Source organism: Miniopterus natalensis, chromosome 10 (genome assembly GCF_054644295.1).
Source record: "Miniopterus natalensis isolate mMinNat1 chromosome 10, mMinNat1.hap1, whole genome shotgun sequence".
Taxonomy (NCBI): Eukaryota; Metazoa; Chordata; class Mammalia; order Chiroptera; family Miniopteridae; genus Miniopterus; species Miniopterus natalensis.
The window spans coordinates 67,412,430-67,427,830 of NC_142090.1; the positions used below are offsets into that span (position 1 = coordinate 67,412,430).

At 34.2% G+C, this 15,401-nt stretch overlaps 1 protein-coding gene across 2 annotated transcripts in view; it reads right to left on the minus strand.

Annotated features, from left to right (window-relative positions):
• The window catches only part of DGKB (diacylglycerol kinase beta), a 527,061-nt gene that overhangs the window by 310,822 nt on the left and 200,838 nt on the right, over positions 1-15,401 (minus strand). For both annotated transcript variants that reach the window (XM_016218863.2, XM_016218862.2), the window contains 3 exons: positions 9,310-9,426; positions 3,049-3,122; positions 505-579 (listed from right to left, as the gene is read on the minus strand). In XM_016218863.2, coding sequence (XP_016074349.1) covers positions 505-579; positions 3,049-3,122; positions 9,310-9,426 — 266 coding nt within the window. The remainder of the gene's footprint in view (positions 1-504; positions 580-3,048; positions 3,123-9,309; positions 9,427-15,401) is intronic.

Sequence of the window (15,401 nt, forward strand, 5' to 3'; positions counted from 1 at the left end):
TTTCTGTTGAAAAAATAATTTTATTTTATCACATCTTACCTATTAGCAATAAAGTATCTAATAAGAGAGGATATTCATTAGACTTTATTAGTGAGAAAAAAATCATATTATGATTTTGATTTTCTGTTAACTAGCCTTTTCTTTACTCTGTAGATTTATATTCTATATTTAACAAGTAAAGGAGAGTAGTTTTGCAAACAGATAGTTTAGGAGTTTAAATACCCAGCAAGTGTGTGCGTATGTATTTGTGTGCGTAATTATTACTATTAGCGTTAGTATTAATATAACTTCACAATATTTAGAAGGGAGGAAAATCTGCTTGAAAGAGGCTATTTTGAAAAACATTTGTATCAGTTTCTCTTATGTAGGTGATAGTCTGTGTTTTTTTTTGTGTGTACTGATACAGCTGCTGCATTCAAATATCATTATTTTTAGGTATGTTGGGTTTATTTAATTAATTAGTATTAAATGAGTCAATGGTAATGTTGTTATCCTTGGACTTACCCTTGCATTGGTCCGTTTCCAGCAAGACTGTAAACCTGGCGAGGATTTAGGAGATATTGGAATTTTCTGTAAATTCTATACAGATGAAAATGGGAAAGAAAAAGTAATGATTCAGCAACATTTAAAACTAAATAGCACCCCTTAATGTTATAATTATATATATGGTTGTAATTATATATATATTTGATAAATTTTGCATTAATAAAATTAGAAATAGAAAAGCTTAATAGGAAATAATGGTGCTTTTAAGGAAAGAGGCTTAGTGGTCATTATAAAGGCAATATAGCTTATAAGTGAAAAAGAGTGACACTTGCATTCTAAATATGCATATGCATTTAGAACACTATCCTGCCTTTAACTATTATTTAGCTAATTAGATTTTAAATAAATATTTTGAAAATATCAGAATAAAATTACTTAAATATCTTCTCTTAACAGATCCTTGTGAAATTTATAGGATATTGAGCCAACAAACTAGAGCTGAAAAGCATCTCTCCCACATATAAAATCAGGTTATGCAGTTTGTATGCAAGTAAGCAAAGAAAGTGACCTCCTCTGCCTAATCATTTTACAGAAACAATCATCTTGACCAGTCAGCTCATAAAACTGCTAAACTGTTTCAATAGCACCTAGTAAATAATTCTTTTTTATCTGAAAGAAATCAATCTGTGTTCAACAAATGCAACAGAAATGTTTCTAAACACATATATAGCCCACATGGTTGGAAGTCTTAGACAAAATAAAAGTGAAGAAATATATTTTGTTTTCTTACATTAATTTTATGTACATGGAAAATATTACTACATACAGGAGTGGGCAAAAGTGGGTTTACAGATGTTCATATGGAGGTTAATACAATAATTACTAACAATTCAAGAACAAACTCTCGTTTGGCATACTCACAACTGTAAACCTACTTTTGCCAATGCCTGTATTTTACAAACACATTCCTATAACGTTTACTAATAGAAACCCTCTAAATTCACTATGTAATATCCATGCCCCCCCTCCAAGTCTGCAATAACCCTCACATTCCTAATCTTAATTAATCAGATGACCTAGTGTCTCAGGAAAGGCCTTATTGTCATTCTCCTTGCCCCCAGTACCTGAGCCTGGTTGTGGACAATCCTGTACTTCTGAGTAATATCTACCAAACCTGGCTAGGCCAGCTCACTGCTTTCACTCACCTGATCGATAAAAATCATGCCTCTCTAGCCCTTTTCTGTACTGCTACTTAACTACAGTCATGTTATTTCCAAGACAAAAAGTTCCTGTTAGAGTCCACTTACTCATAATATAAAATATTTTATTATATTTTAGTTTATGTCTCATCTTTTGCCTCCGTCCCCTTAAATTTTGACCTCAGTGATTATCTCCTGGTTCCCTGAAAAACCCCACGCCCTTTCACAGTCTTTCTTCTTCCACCTGGAAAACATTTACTTTTATCAGAACCAACTCAAAGGCTAGTTCTGCTCCAAAGACTTGTCAGTCTTAAGAATAGTCATCTCACCTCTGAATTTTCCTCGCATCTTTATTAGAAACACTTTCAGTTTAGAATTTATCATGTGGCCTTGCAATGTATCCGTATATTGAGAAAAGGGAAAAGCTTTTAGGCAGAAATAATATTTTGTTGATTGAAAAATGAACATTCTACATTTCATTGAAATACAGCTGGAAGTTAAATGGTAGGAAAGAAATCATGTTACAAGATTTTAATTCATGGCAACTTTTCAACTTCATTATTTGGTGAACCCCAAAGGTAATTTCAATTTTATTATCATGATGTCTGTGTTAGTGCTTTTATGGGATTGCTCACTTTTTTGGTTGAGATAAATAAAAAACTCTAGAAATTATTAAGGCAGATACAACCACATTTTTTTTATGACTATCTTCTTTAGAAGGATATAAGATTTATTCCCCAATGTGGTGATTTTCAGATCTTTATTAAACATTATGATTTAATCACTAACTCATTCCAAACATAAAAATGTTGTGTCATAGGCCAGAATAGGGAAGTACCTGATGGTGCAGCTCATTACTACTCCGATTAAATGTATTGTGTTTCTTTGGGAAACACTGCATCATTTTCTTTGGGAAACAATGCACGTGCAGAAAATCTTTATAATATATTTTGTCTAGAAGCTGGATATAAATTCTGTTCCTCAGTACTGGGTAATGATTTACTGAAGTCACATGGTTGACCATTTAGAGAACCAGTTTTCATTCAACAATATTTATGGAGCCATGTTCTATGCAAAGGTCTTTGAGACGGCTAGCGGGGATAGGTAGGGTAGAGAGAATTCAGAGACCTGAGCTATGATAATGTCTATAAAAGGTCATTATTATATTAAAAATTCCACTGTAAAAATAAGGAGAGGCTGTATCAATATATTACAGATAGATGCTAGCATTACTATTTCACATTAAAATTAGTAAACCATGAGAAATAATGTTTTCAAGATTTTTATACCACGATTTTAGTTCATCTTTTTACAGAGATATGGCATAGAAAAGAAACATGACTTGAAAAAAAAAAGCACATACCGTTCTCCTTGCTTCCCACCACTTTTGGGGTTTACAAAAACTAAAAGTGGATGAGTGCCAGGAACAGGAGTGATCTAGAAGAAAAATCAGGTATGCAGACAAATTACTCTCATGTGTGAAGACCACTTGTTATTTCTACGTCATGAAATACCAATTAGCAAATTCAAGAGTATGGCTCTTTCATTCTTACATGCAGATACCCAGATACATGGATCTATTTAAGTCACTCCGTTAAACACGGTGCTTTAGATACATATATAAAAACAGGAATGCTCACTTCGCAAAGAGAGGAAGGAGCTAGCTGGGGACAGGCCCGAGGGAAAGATGGCTCTGAGAAGGGAATACGTGAGAACGGCTATGAGATGAAAACAAAAGGAACAGTCTGTGGAGCAGTGAGTTCATTCTTTTTGCTCTTTTCCCCCTGTTAAATTCTGCAGAACCTAAGTGTAACTGATGTGGAAAAAAAAGATCCATAGGGAAAAAGACTTGGATACAGATGGAACCAGGCACGGAAACTCTCTTCCGTCAAACTCGTAAACATTTCCTGTCCCTGAGTGAAGAACAGAAACTTGGTATGAAGTCTATGATAAGCCTCTGTATTTCATTTTATCTTATATTATTATTCTCATTATTAAATGGGCATTTTTCAGTTAATCCTTTTGTAACTTAATAGTCTTAGATAAGAAAAAATGTAGTTATTATTAGATGTGATATTTCAATTAATATATTCAATATATTTGCTTCCAGATCCTGTTTTCTAGAGCTGTCTAAATCAGGTAAGAACTAATGTCTAGAATTCAGAATTCCTTCTAAGGGAGCTAATTTGTATTGTGACTCAGATCATATATACTTAAAAGAACATAAGTAGATTAAAGAAATATAGCTTTATTAGTTTCTGAAACTCAGTATATCTGATTTCCATGAATAAAGTTTTATGGAAATATCTCATAATAATCTCTTTGTTTTACACTGATATTTTAATTTTTATATTTTGAGACAATTTGAAATTTACAGAATAGTTGCAAACACTGTAGAAACTTTATTTTTCCTGAAAAATTTCAGAGTAAGTTGCCAAAATGATGTTTCATCACTTTTGTTTACTTTAGGATTGCCAACACACAAAAACATTTTCTTCCATAAATATGACACAACTTCAAAATCAGGACAATAGCATGATTCTAGACTAACTCCCTTTCTTATAAAATCCATTATTGAGTCAACTGGTGAAACGAATGGAACCAGCACTAGGTAACACTAAGGTATCAATTATTCTCTTTTGTACTAACCACATCGAATATAATCTTTAACATGGAAAATTTTGAATTTTTATGTTCAACAATAATTCTTTTTGCCTTTCCAAAATTATTTTTTAAATGTGTTATTTTCCTTTTTATTGAATTTACTGGTTGACAATATCACACAGGCTTCGGGTGCACAATTCTACAGCACACCATCTGTACTCTGTAGTGCGGGTTCAACACCCCAAGCCAAGTGTGTCCATCACCATTTATCCCCCTAGAACCCCCTTCACCACTGTCCATCCCTCCCCCACCCCGGCAATCACCACCCTGTTGTCTGTGTCCATGAGTTTTATTCTTCTTATTCTATTTTTGCTAAATAATTCTGAAATAAGATGCACAACTCAGCTATTCTGAAAACTGACTTATTGCCACCCTCAAATATCATATTCATTTTGTTAAAGATTTTAGCAGGATGAGAAAAAGAGGGAACAACACGAATAAATAAAAAAATTCAGTTAGCCTAACACTATTTGGTCTTGGAAGGAAGTATTTATACAGCATTTGAAATAATTTTAAGTGGGGCCATACATAAAACATATGAAGGGCAAATTGCTTTGTTTTAAGTGTAGGAAAATACCCTGAACCTGTTCTCAGCCTCCCATCACTACCCTCTGGACCTGTAGCATCGCTATAGGACCCTGGGCTTCTCAAAAACATTAGGATAAGGTAACATAGTGTAATCTAAACTGATGAACAAAATAGGCCCAGAAACACAGGAGCGTGGGACAGACTGAGGGGTCTCAGAGGGAAGGTCGGGTGGGAGAGGGGGTGGGGGAGATTGACCAAGGAACTTACATGTTTATAAGCATAACCCACGGACACAGCACTGGTGTGGGGAAGGCCTGGGGGTGGGGTGGATGTGGGGTTGAGGGGAGCAATGGGGGGAAAAGGGGACATCGGTAATACTTTAAACAATAAAGATAAATTTTAATAATAATAATAATGGGAGAAAGTGTTCAAGGAAGATTTGATAGTATGTGTGGTACTTAAAATCTTGAAGAATAATTATAAATTAGGTGTGAAGGGCATTTCAGGAGCCAGTTTGTACTAGATCACTCTCTACAGGGAATAGAGTTAATGGGACAAAATCTTAGTCGCTCACATAAAGGGCCAATTTCATACAGTAGGTATTAAAGAACATGACCTCAGCAACAGACCGACTTGGAATCCCAGTTCAACCACTCCTCTCTCTCTGTTCTTTCCCTCAGTGAGCTCATTTTAAATGGTGGCTTTAAATTGCATCAAAATACCTTTCGCTTCCAAATGCTAGCTGTCCTCTGTACTAAATTATACATTCATATATCTGTTTGCCTACTCGGCATCTCCATTTAGATATCTCACAGCACCAGACATTTCTCTGCAAACCTTTATTCACCCAGATCCTTCTCCATCTTTTCAGCTGCACGGGTCAATCACCTTTGAGGTGTCCCTGACTCCTCCCGTCTAACTGGCCATCCCCCAGAAAATTACAGACAGCGCCAGCTCTCTGTCCTCACACATCTTCTTCATCCCCGCTTTCCAGTAACACTTATAAACTAGTGCATTATATGTATGGAGACAGAGACTCACTTTAAAGGTTGTTGTGATACTCAAAGTATAGAGTGATAATTCTGGACATAGAGAGAGAGTTCAGATGACAGAGGAGAACCGATTATGAAAGAATCAGCAGGATTCAGGAGCCCAAACTGGGTAAAGGATGATGGATGGACACACACACACACACCCCCCAAAGAAACGGAGTTAATTTTTACACATACACTATATGATTGTGTACAGCACATATGTGATGCACGGTTTAGTCTCGGTGATTATACAAATGAGATACTGTAAATAAGAAAGAGCAGGGAGAGGGAGAAGCAGGGGTGGTGCGGTCAGCACTGGGTTACTTTTAGGTGCTTCAGCGTGAAGGTCCCCTCTTTGTCTTGTGTTAATTATATGACAAACTAGACTTCTGGGTCATCAAGTGATCCTTTTATTTGAAAAATTTTCTCAAATAATAGTTAGGGACAAGGTAACTTTAGTTTGATATATTTTAAGTAACTATTCTGTTTTTCTACTTATTTGTTCACATGTAGAGAGTCATCTGTATGTTTACATCTCCTGCATGCTAAGAAATTGTAGTTTCCATTACACTTGATCATATGTACTAAGTGTAAACCTATGGTGTGAGCAATGACAAAGACAGAGTGCCTAACCACCTCTATTTGAAGTCCCCTAGGACTCGGGTTAATTAATGAGACTCATCCTAAGGTTATACATGATCTATTACTTCCTCTAATTAGAAATAATAATCCTGATCATTATGCTGGTTAGCTGGAAAGAAGTAAGATGAATGTGCGTAACTATGATTAATAGTCTTCTTTAAGCAGTGTAGATCTCTTCTGTCACTGAGTTATATGCAAACTAGAAAGCAACTCAATACTTTTTTATGATACATATTTTTTAAAACTCACAAAAATTAACTTTTTGGTAGACCTTTTTACCTTTTCTGATAAATAAACAACTATTAATTATTTTTAAATTGACTACCACACAAAAAATTAGTTATTTTTCCATTTGGCATGAAATAGATAGCTATCCAAGAATTTAGTATTTTACGTTTTAGATGTTTTCTCCAAAGTTCTGTGAATACCTACCTGTATCACATTTTACTCCATTCTACTGAGGTGAAACAGGCTATTTTACCTGACCATATACAAATTTTTTAAAAGTCAAAAAGTTACAATGATGATTACATCAGCAATATTTATTTACCACTGTTTTGTAATGGCTTATGCCTATACTAGCCTTACTGACAACTTTCCCTGGCAGTTTTATATGGCACAGAAAAGCATGAAAACTTATTGTCTGGCTAGAGCAAGTGTGGGGAACGTCTGGCCCGCGGGCCATATCATTTGGTCTGGCCCTGCCAAGGCAACCACAGGCGGGACTTGAAATTTAATAAATCCAGGAGCTTTTGTCATAGCTAATTTTTAAGTTGATAATTTTGTATAGCCCATGAATGATGTTATAAATATCCAAATGGCCCTTGGCAGAAAGGTTTCCCACCCTGGGCTAGAGGGATGAAAGTTATCCATATAAAATGTTAATCATCTGTTTTTAATTTGACTTATTTCATTGGAATAAGGTTGAATATTTCCAATTATTTTTGAATAAAAAAGAAAATGCAACTTGTATTGATATGTCAGTGTAAAGCTCTTAAAACACTCTGCACACACATTTAATTTTGGTTTAAATTCTGGGTAATGTATGGTCTGATTATTCAAATGTTTGGAAACTGAGAGGTAAAAAGTTATAATTCTAGCACACACATGATGTTTAAATCTACAACAACATAAAAGTAAATGAAAGAAAAAAGTGGTCAGGAATTTAGCATTTATATACTTGTTAAAATTTCTTAGCCAGGGAGATGGGGTACCTTAGAGGTAAAACACATAATAAACTCTGAATCAGATGATCCTCACTTAAACCTTAGCTTTACCGATGATTAACTGTAAGGCCCTGAAAAGAATTTGACTTCTGAACACCAATATGCTCATTTTGAAAGTAGTAAATAATGATGATATTTATCATATGCAGAGTTCAAAACCCTAAGAGTAGATGAACTTATAACTTCAACAGCATAAAAAGGACTGGTTCCTTTTTATGGAAACAGCATTAAAAAAAAAAAACAGAAATGAAGAATATACCAACTGAAATGAATAATTTACAGGGAATCAACACTACAGTAGATGAAGCTGAGAATCAAAAGAACAATTTGGACTGTAAGGTAGCAAAAGGCATCCAATCAGAATAGCAGAAAGAAAGAAGGAATCTGAAAATCTGAAGGTAATGTAAGGAGCCATGGGACAATTTTAGTTAAGTTCAGTAATTCATAATAGATTTTCTCTTTACAATGTTTTATTAGATCAAAACAAAGCAGTAACCTGGCTATCAATATTTAGGAAATTATTATTAAATTTTTAATGAGATATTCAAAATAATGAAATCTCTAACAGGCAAATAATGTGTGCTCTTAACTGTGCTATCAAATTATGGACTATCAAAGATATATCCCACAGTATTAGACAAAATAATAGATGAAACAAGATATAAGATCACGTGTATCGAATGCAAGGGTGTGACACAATGTATATTTTTGTGGTAGATGGTTGGTAAGTTTTCCTGGAAAACATGAATCTTGAAGCAAACTCTTAAGGACAGAAATTGGAAATCAGTAGACAGAAAAATATAGATAGGAAAACAGAAAAAAATGAACTTTACAATTTCATAGAGTAAGCCTTCATTGATTGTTTTTATATTGGAATGAGAAACAGAAGCAAAATAAAATGCACTCAATCCAACTATAGGATATTCCAAAGTACAGACGGAAAGTCTTATTCCTGATGTCAGAGGCCCAAGGGGTAACTAAGAGGGTTTTAAAGTACTAAAATCATGATTTTGAGCTACCTATTTTTACTTAAACCAGAAAAATATATGTGGTTTCAATTCTGACTTAAAACTTTGGAAGATATAAATTCTAATAGGTTCATTATTTTAATAATTATTTATGAACAATAGTATCCACACAATTGGAGTTCATTTTATTCTTTCTAAAGACATGTTTTGCCACCAATATGACTCTTAAGAATATATACAATGATATGGAGAATGTACACTTGTGAAAAAAATAATACACACATATATAATTTGTATTTAGTATTAATAATTTTCAAAAACTTAAGACAGCTCTCTTACCAATTTGAATTTAAATGGACATAACCTCACTAATGATTAATCTAACCAGAATGTCACTCTGTCAATCAACAATAAAACTGATGTCTTGATAAATAAAGATTTTTCTGAAGTCATCTACTGAGCTAAATAAGTGTGTTGATACCTTGACATATGCCCCTCTAAAAGCACAGCCGTAACAAATGTGAAAGCTACTAAAATTTATATTTTTAAAAAAAAATCATACCTGCAGGCCTTGCCCATCCACAGTAACTGAGTTGGCTCTTTGCATTTTGTTCTTGTCAGACACTTTGTTTGGCTGCTGGGAACCACTCTTTTCTTTTTTTACTGTTGCTTGTCTTTCCTGTAAGAAACAAACTCTTTTATAAAACTGTTAAATCATTTTACTAAAAGGGGCAACATATAGAAGGGTTTCATGGCTACAGATTTGGGCCCAAATTCCTAACGTCTAATATAAAAGCTGTTGCTTTCAAATGGCTCAACATAAATATAAGAGATACATGATCAAAATATGAGTTAAAGAAAGGATGTGAAAGAAAACCAAATTGTATTATCTCTATGAGCCCCATTATGACTCTATCAATAGTTATTCAAAACCACTAAAACTAATTTTTTCATAAACAATGGTAAAGATAAATATATAGGATTATAAATTAAATATTTAGTACTAAGCTCTAAAAATAATGCTTATAAATATAGGCGATATTGAAAATGAACACATAATGGACTTTTAAACTACTGTGTAGCTACTATCAAGAATGGCATAGTCCTTAAAAGTCACATTTCACACAACAAATCCCTTTGTTCACCATAATAAAAACTTTGTTGGCATTATCTGCTCCCTGTTTTTATTTCCTCTCCTCTCACCCTCTCTTCAACTCAACCCAATAAATGTTATCAGCATTAATCCACAAATCAGCTTACATTAAAATCACTAGTGACCTTCTCATTACCACAGCTGCTGGTCAGTCTTCATCTTAACTTTTAAGGAGCAAAAGACAGAACGAATGCCTTCTTCCCCCTTGAAAGCTTGCTTCGCTGGGCTCCCCAGACATCTCCTTCTTAGCTCTTGTCTTCCTTCACCAACTGCATGCTTTTTTTGTTGGTTCCTCCTTCAGCTTTACAGTCCTTAACACCTAACCTTGCCTTGGACCTCCCATCTTCACCATCTACACTCACTCCCTAGGAAACTTCATTTATCCAAGGTTTTTGATTTCAATTTTATGGTGAAGATTTCTGAATTTATATTTCCTGTTCAGATTTCTCCCTTGAACCTTAACTCCTATATACAAATGCTCTTTCTATCTGTCCACATGAGTGTCTAAAATGCATATAAATCCCAAAACATCCAGAATTTTTTTTTTTATTTTCTGCTTAGTATCCTTGAAAATAAATCCCAAACTAGACAATAACTCAGCACCTTCATCACTATATGACTTAAGCCACCATTATGCTCTTTGTCTGAATATTGTAACAATCACCAAATGGATCAATTTGATTCCAACTTTGTCTCTGTACAGTCAATTTTCTATACAACAACCACACTCATCGTTTTCATTCCACTCCAGCTACACCACCTTCCTCATTGTGCCTCAATCACATCATGCTCTTAATCCAGGGTTCTCACAGTAACTCTGCCCTCTACTAGAAAGTTCTTATTTGTTTATTTATTGGGCTTATTCCTAACTTCAGGTTTCTGGTCAAATGTTAAGCAAGCTTCTCTATTACCTTTAGCCCTCTTTTGTGTGTAATTTAATACAGCCTGAAATGTTATCTATTTAATTTATTTAATGCTGGACTTCCTCTAGTTTAATCAAAGCTTCATAACAGAAAGGACTTTGTATGCTTCTCTGTTCTACCTCAGAGCCTAGATCAGTCCCTGACAAAAGTCAGGATAAATGGAAAAATACACAAATTTTAACATTATAAAAAAAAATAAATTTATATTGAGAAAGATCCTAGGGCCTTGTCTAGTCTTGGTATAAAAAATTGTCTTGATTAATTAGCAAGATTTTTCAAGTGTGTGTAAATGCTTAACTGCCACTTTCCTATCACTTATTCAGATATATGTTTCCTAGCTTCTGTATTTGTTTTTTAGAGTTCTTTTTCAATTCAGTAATTTAGGAAAATGTTTTTAAGTGGACTTAAAGGTAAAACTCTTTAAAAATATATCAGGGACAGATGAATCAGAAAACTTAAATGCTAATCAGGATAAACCATTTACTTTGCAATTTCATGGTGCAAGGACACTACATATATTTTTTTGTGTGACTGAAAATGTATGGTACAATAGGATGCCTGAAATTTGAATTCTTTGGAAAATTATGCTTTACATATAAGCATAATTGCTGGCAAAAATATTGACATTATAAAAAATCAATCATGCTTTATAAGATTATAAGTTACCATATTGTCCATAAATAGGTAAGAATATAATGCATAGAAATAGTGAATTATAGGATGAGGTTTGGACTAAAAAAGCCTGAGATAAATCCCATCTCTGCTACTTCAATATTATGTAACCTTAGAGAACTACTTCTTCACAATGAAGGTAGTAATTAATACCCATTTCTCAGAGTGTGTAAGGTTTAGTAGAACATATATAAAGTCCTAACATTGTGCCTATATTATGAATAATGGAAAATCAGTGTGGTTCTGTCTTTGGGGTGTTCATTAAAATTACCATTATGTAAAGTGTTTGTTATATTTCCAAGTGTGTATGTGTGTGTGAGTGTGTGTGTGTGGAAAGTTAAGACATGTAAGTATATGTCTGCAAAGAGCTACCATTCCATCTATTAACATTATTTTGTTCTTGGCTATGCATAGAGGGAAATTTCTTCATGGTGAGAATCTCCAACTAGCACATAGCAGTTGATAAAGTGGCTTGCTGTCTCTCCAGGGCATCGCCCCTCTGAGTAAACCATGGTTTAGACTAAACAAATGCTTTGTAGTAACAATTTTAAAATACAGGGCAGAACAAACTCAGGTTTTACAGTTGTTTATATGAAAAATAATGCAATAATTAATAAATAATACAAGAATAAACTGTTTCGCATAATCGCAACTGTAAGCCTACTTTTGCCCCACATGTATGAACAAATTTTAAAACTCTAAATTAAATTTGCAATTGATAAAATTTTATTTATGAAATCTACAGTTATAAGAAAGATGCATAAAACAAGTTTAAAAATCCTCAGTGTATCATCTATATAAGAATTTCATTATAAAATCTAGACAATACTAAAGGGGTAAACATTTGTTTACATACACACAATCAGCAAACCAAGTGGTTTCTTTGTCAGAGGAAAATATGCTTACTGCGTGGAATTTGTGGAATTAATCAAGCTGAAAATTTTACAAAGGGGGAGGCTCATATCCAGTTAATTTTTCCCAGGGCCTTCCTTTTATTATACTCACTTGTTTTATGTTTATTTTCAAATTTTATAGAAGTTTCTCTGAGACATTTGCTGTATTTTAGTTAGACAACATAAGCTAACAGGGAGGTAGTTGGATACTTTTCCTATTTCCACTGAAAAAATATTTACCTCTTTGCTATTTTATCTGAGAGGCAGAAAGGGGGAAACAAAGGCATCTTTGAAAATCTGCTGTCCACAAAAATTTCATTCCTCTGTTCTGAGGGTTAATTAACCCTGACTGTCAGAGCTCTATTGTGATGTTTGAGCTCCTCCCCCAGTGTTGTCGTTATTGAAAAGTTCCAGAAAGAGCTCACCAGCATTATTGTGTATCACTATTCAAAATAAAATAGCTCTCTGATAATAGGGGGTAGTGCTTATTACTTCACCTTCAGTGCTTTCTTTTCATTTGGGGAGCTCTAACTAACAAAATAAATTTGTTATAATTAAGACAAATTTTGTTGTGCCAGATAAATTATCCCAGATAGAAAGAGTTGAAAAATTATTGCTGTAATCGATAGAAATTATTTAAACACTGAAAACAGCTAATCTAACCCAAAAAACCATAAAAGAATATAGAACATATAACTGCAAAATATAAAACAGAGTTATTGATATTTCAGCACTTTCAAATATCAACCACTTGTGTTGGCTACGCAGACATTTCAAATACAGAATTCAATGTTTTGTGATCCTTAGACTCTACAAGGAGCATGACAGATCTTTACTGGGGAACATATTGTACAGAATGGAGAATACATTGTTAGAATTCCAAAGAATAATCACCATGATGAATGCAGAAGAAAAGCTGTGAAGACCATTCACAGAAAACAGAGTGATGAAATAAATGAAATAAAAAGACCTCACTTTAAACATGTGCTCTAAAAAAAAATCTTTTTCTGTATCATGCTGATTCTCAGATGTGTTTTGTATTTGTGTGTGGCTGAAAACTGCTTTCACAAAGGGGATGTTTACCACAGTCCTCAGCCTGCTGTGATCGATCATTCACAAACTGCAAGCAGCAAATGATGATCACCTCAAGCATGGGGTTTTCTTCTTTTTGTCCAATCTCAGCATGAGAGGGAGGTACGAAGCCACAGAGAAGGGGAGGCGGATGTTCGGCTGCCAACAGCATCCTTCAAAGGAATCCTGCATCTTGCTTTCTCGGCTGTTGCTCCACCTGCCTGAATGGAGACTTATCCCTTCCGGCCATTAGAGCTAGGCCACAAGAATTTCCCACAAACTCGAGAATTTTAACCCAAGGTAACACCAGGATATACAAATTTGTATTAATATACAAATATCTCCCTGAAGCAGAAGTGTCACCATATCATTGGGACTTATAAGGGTTTTGAGATCTGAGAGACTAATGTATTGACAGCTGAAAAGCTGTAACTTTGATTATTGTGACTTTACTGTGGGACTTAAACATTTCTCTGCCCAGAGAAACTAATTCATTTCAAAAATGGCAAAGGCTCTAAATTCCTTGGGCAAGTTATTTATTCTCTCTAACTCACCACTGAACTCATCTATAAAATGTAAAGGTACATATGATGATGAATCGAGAAAATGTGAAATACTGGCACAAAATTGGCAGTCAGTGCATGTCAATCATTTTTAAAATATAAAAAATATTGTTATATTTTATGATTAAGTTTAAAACAGGTGTGCTGCTTAACTTAGATCACAGTAGTTAAAAATGAGTGCTGTGTTGCCCAGTTGGCGTGGCTCAGTGGTTGAGCATCCGCCTATGAACCAGGAGGTCAGGGTTTAATTGCCGGTCAGGGCACATATCCAGGTTGCAGCCTTGATCCCCAGTAGGGGGCATGCAGGAGGTAGCCAATCAATGACTCAATTATCATTGATGTTTCTCTCTCTCTCTCCCTCTCCCTTTCTCTTTCTGGAATCAATTTTTTTTTAAAAACATAAAAAGTGGGAGCTGTGAAGGCCCATGCCAAAATCATATAATTTGGGCTGCTTACTGGCAAATGGTAGTGCCATGATAAAATTATATGTGTGTATGCACCTCATATTCACTCACACTCCATTCCCTCTGTAAGCTATACAGTAAGCCGAAGGTAAAAAGCAAGGAGGCAGTTCTCTTTTATGTGCATATTCATCATGTCCTTCTATCAGTGGAGCTGAATGATCAACATAGTAATTTCTGTGCACATAAGCAATCTGTTTATGTCAGTTCCGAGTAGAATTTATCTTGTTATAGTAACTGTGTAACTTAATTATTACTCAAGCCATTGAATTATGTGTATAAAATGAGTTGTTTCCATGAAAAATATCTTGCATGCTTTGAAAAGACTAACGAGGTGTGTGTGCATGTGTGTGTGTGTGTGTGTAGGAGGATTGGTCAAGTTGGGTTTGGAAACAATGTCTGTAAAAGCATGGAGAATTAGTAATAAAAATTAAGGTGTTTTTTTTTAATACAAATTGCTCCACAGATATCCTTGAGTTTTTGTTATACTTTAAAACAAGTGAAAGAAATTGAAAACAATTGCTTTCATTAATATACAAATATCTTTATACTAAATAGAAATGCTTTTGTTTTACTTTAAAATGATTGATAATTAAAATTTATGGGTGAGAAGACCATGATAAATGCAAGAAAAACTATATGCCATTTCCAAATGAGCACATAGTAAATATGTGCTCATAGAAAAGCCCTTTATCTTGTCAAAAGTGTAGCCAATGAATATACATTTACATATTATAAGTAAAATGTTTAAGGTATTTATATATCTTTCTGTACATTTCCTCACATACACTTTAACCCCATTTTCAGTTAATCAACAAGCAATTGTTCCTGATGGTGCAACATTAGGGCTTCTCTCTCTCTCAATCTCTCTCTCTCTCTCTGTATGCTTGTGTGAGTTTGTATTGACACACTCATTTA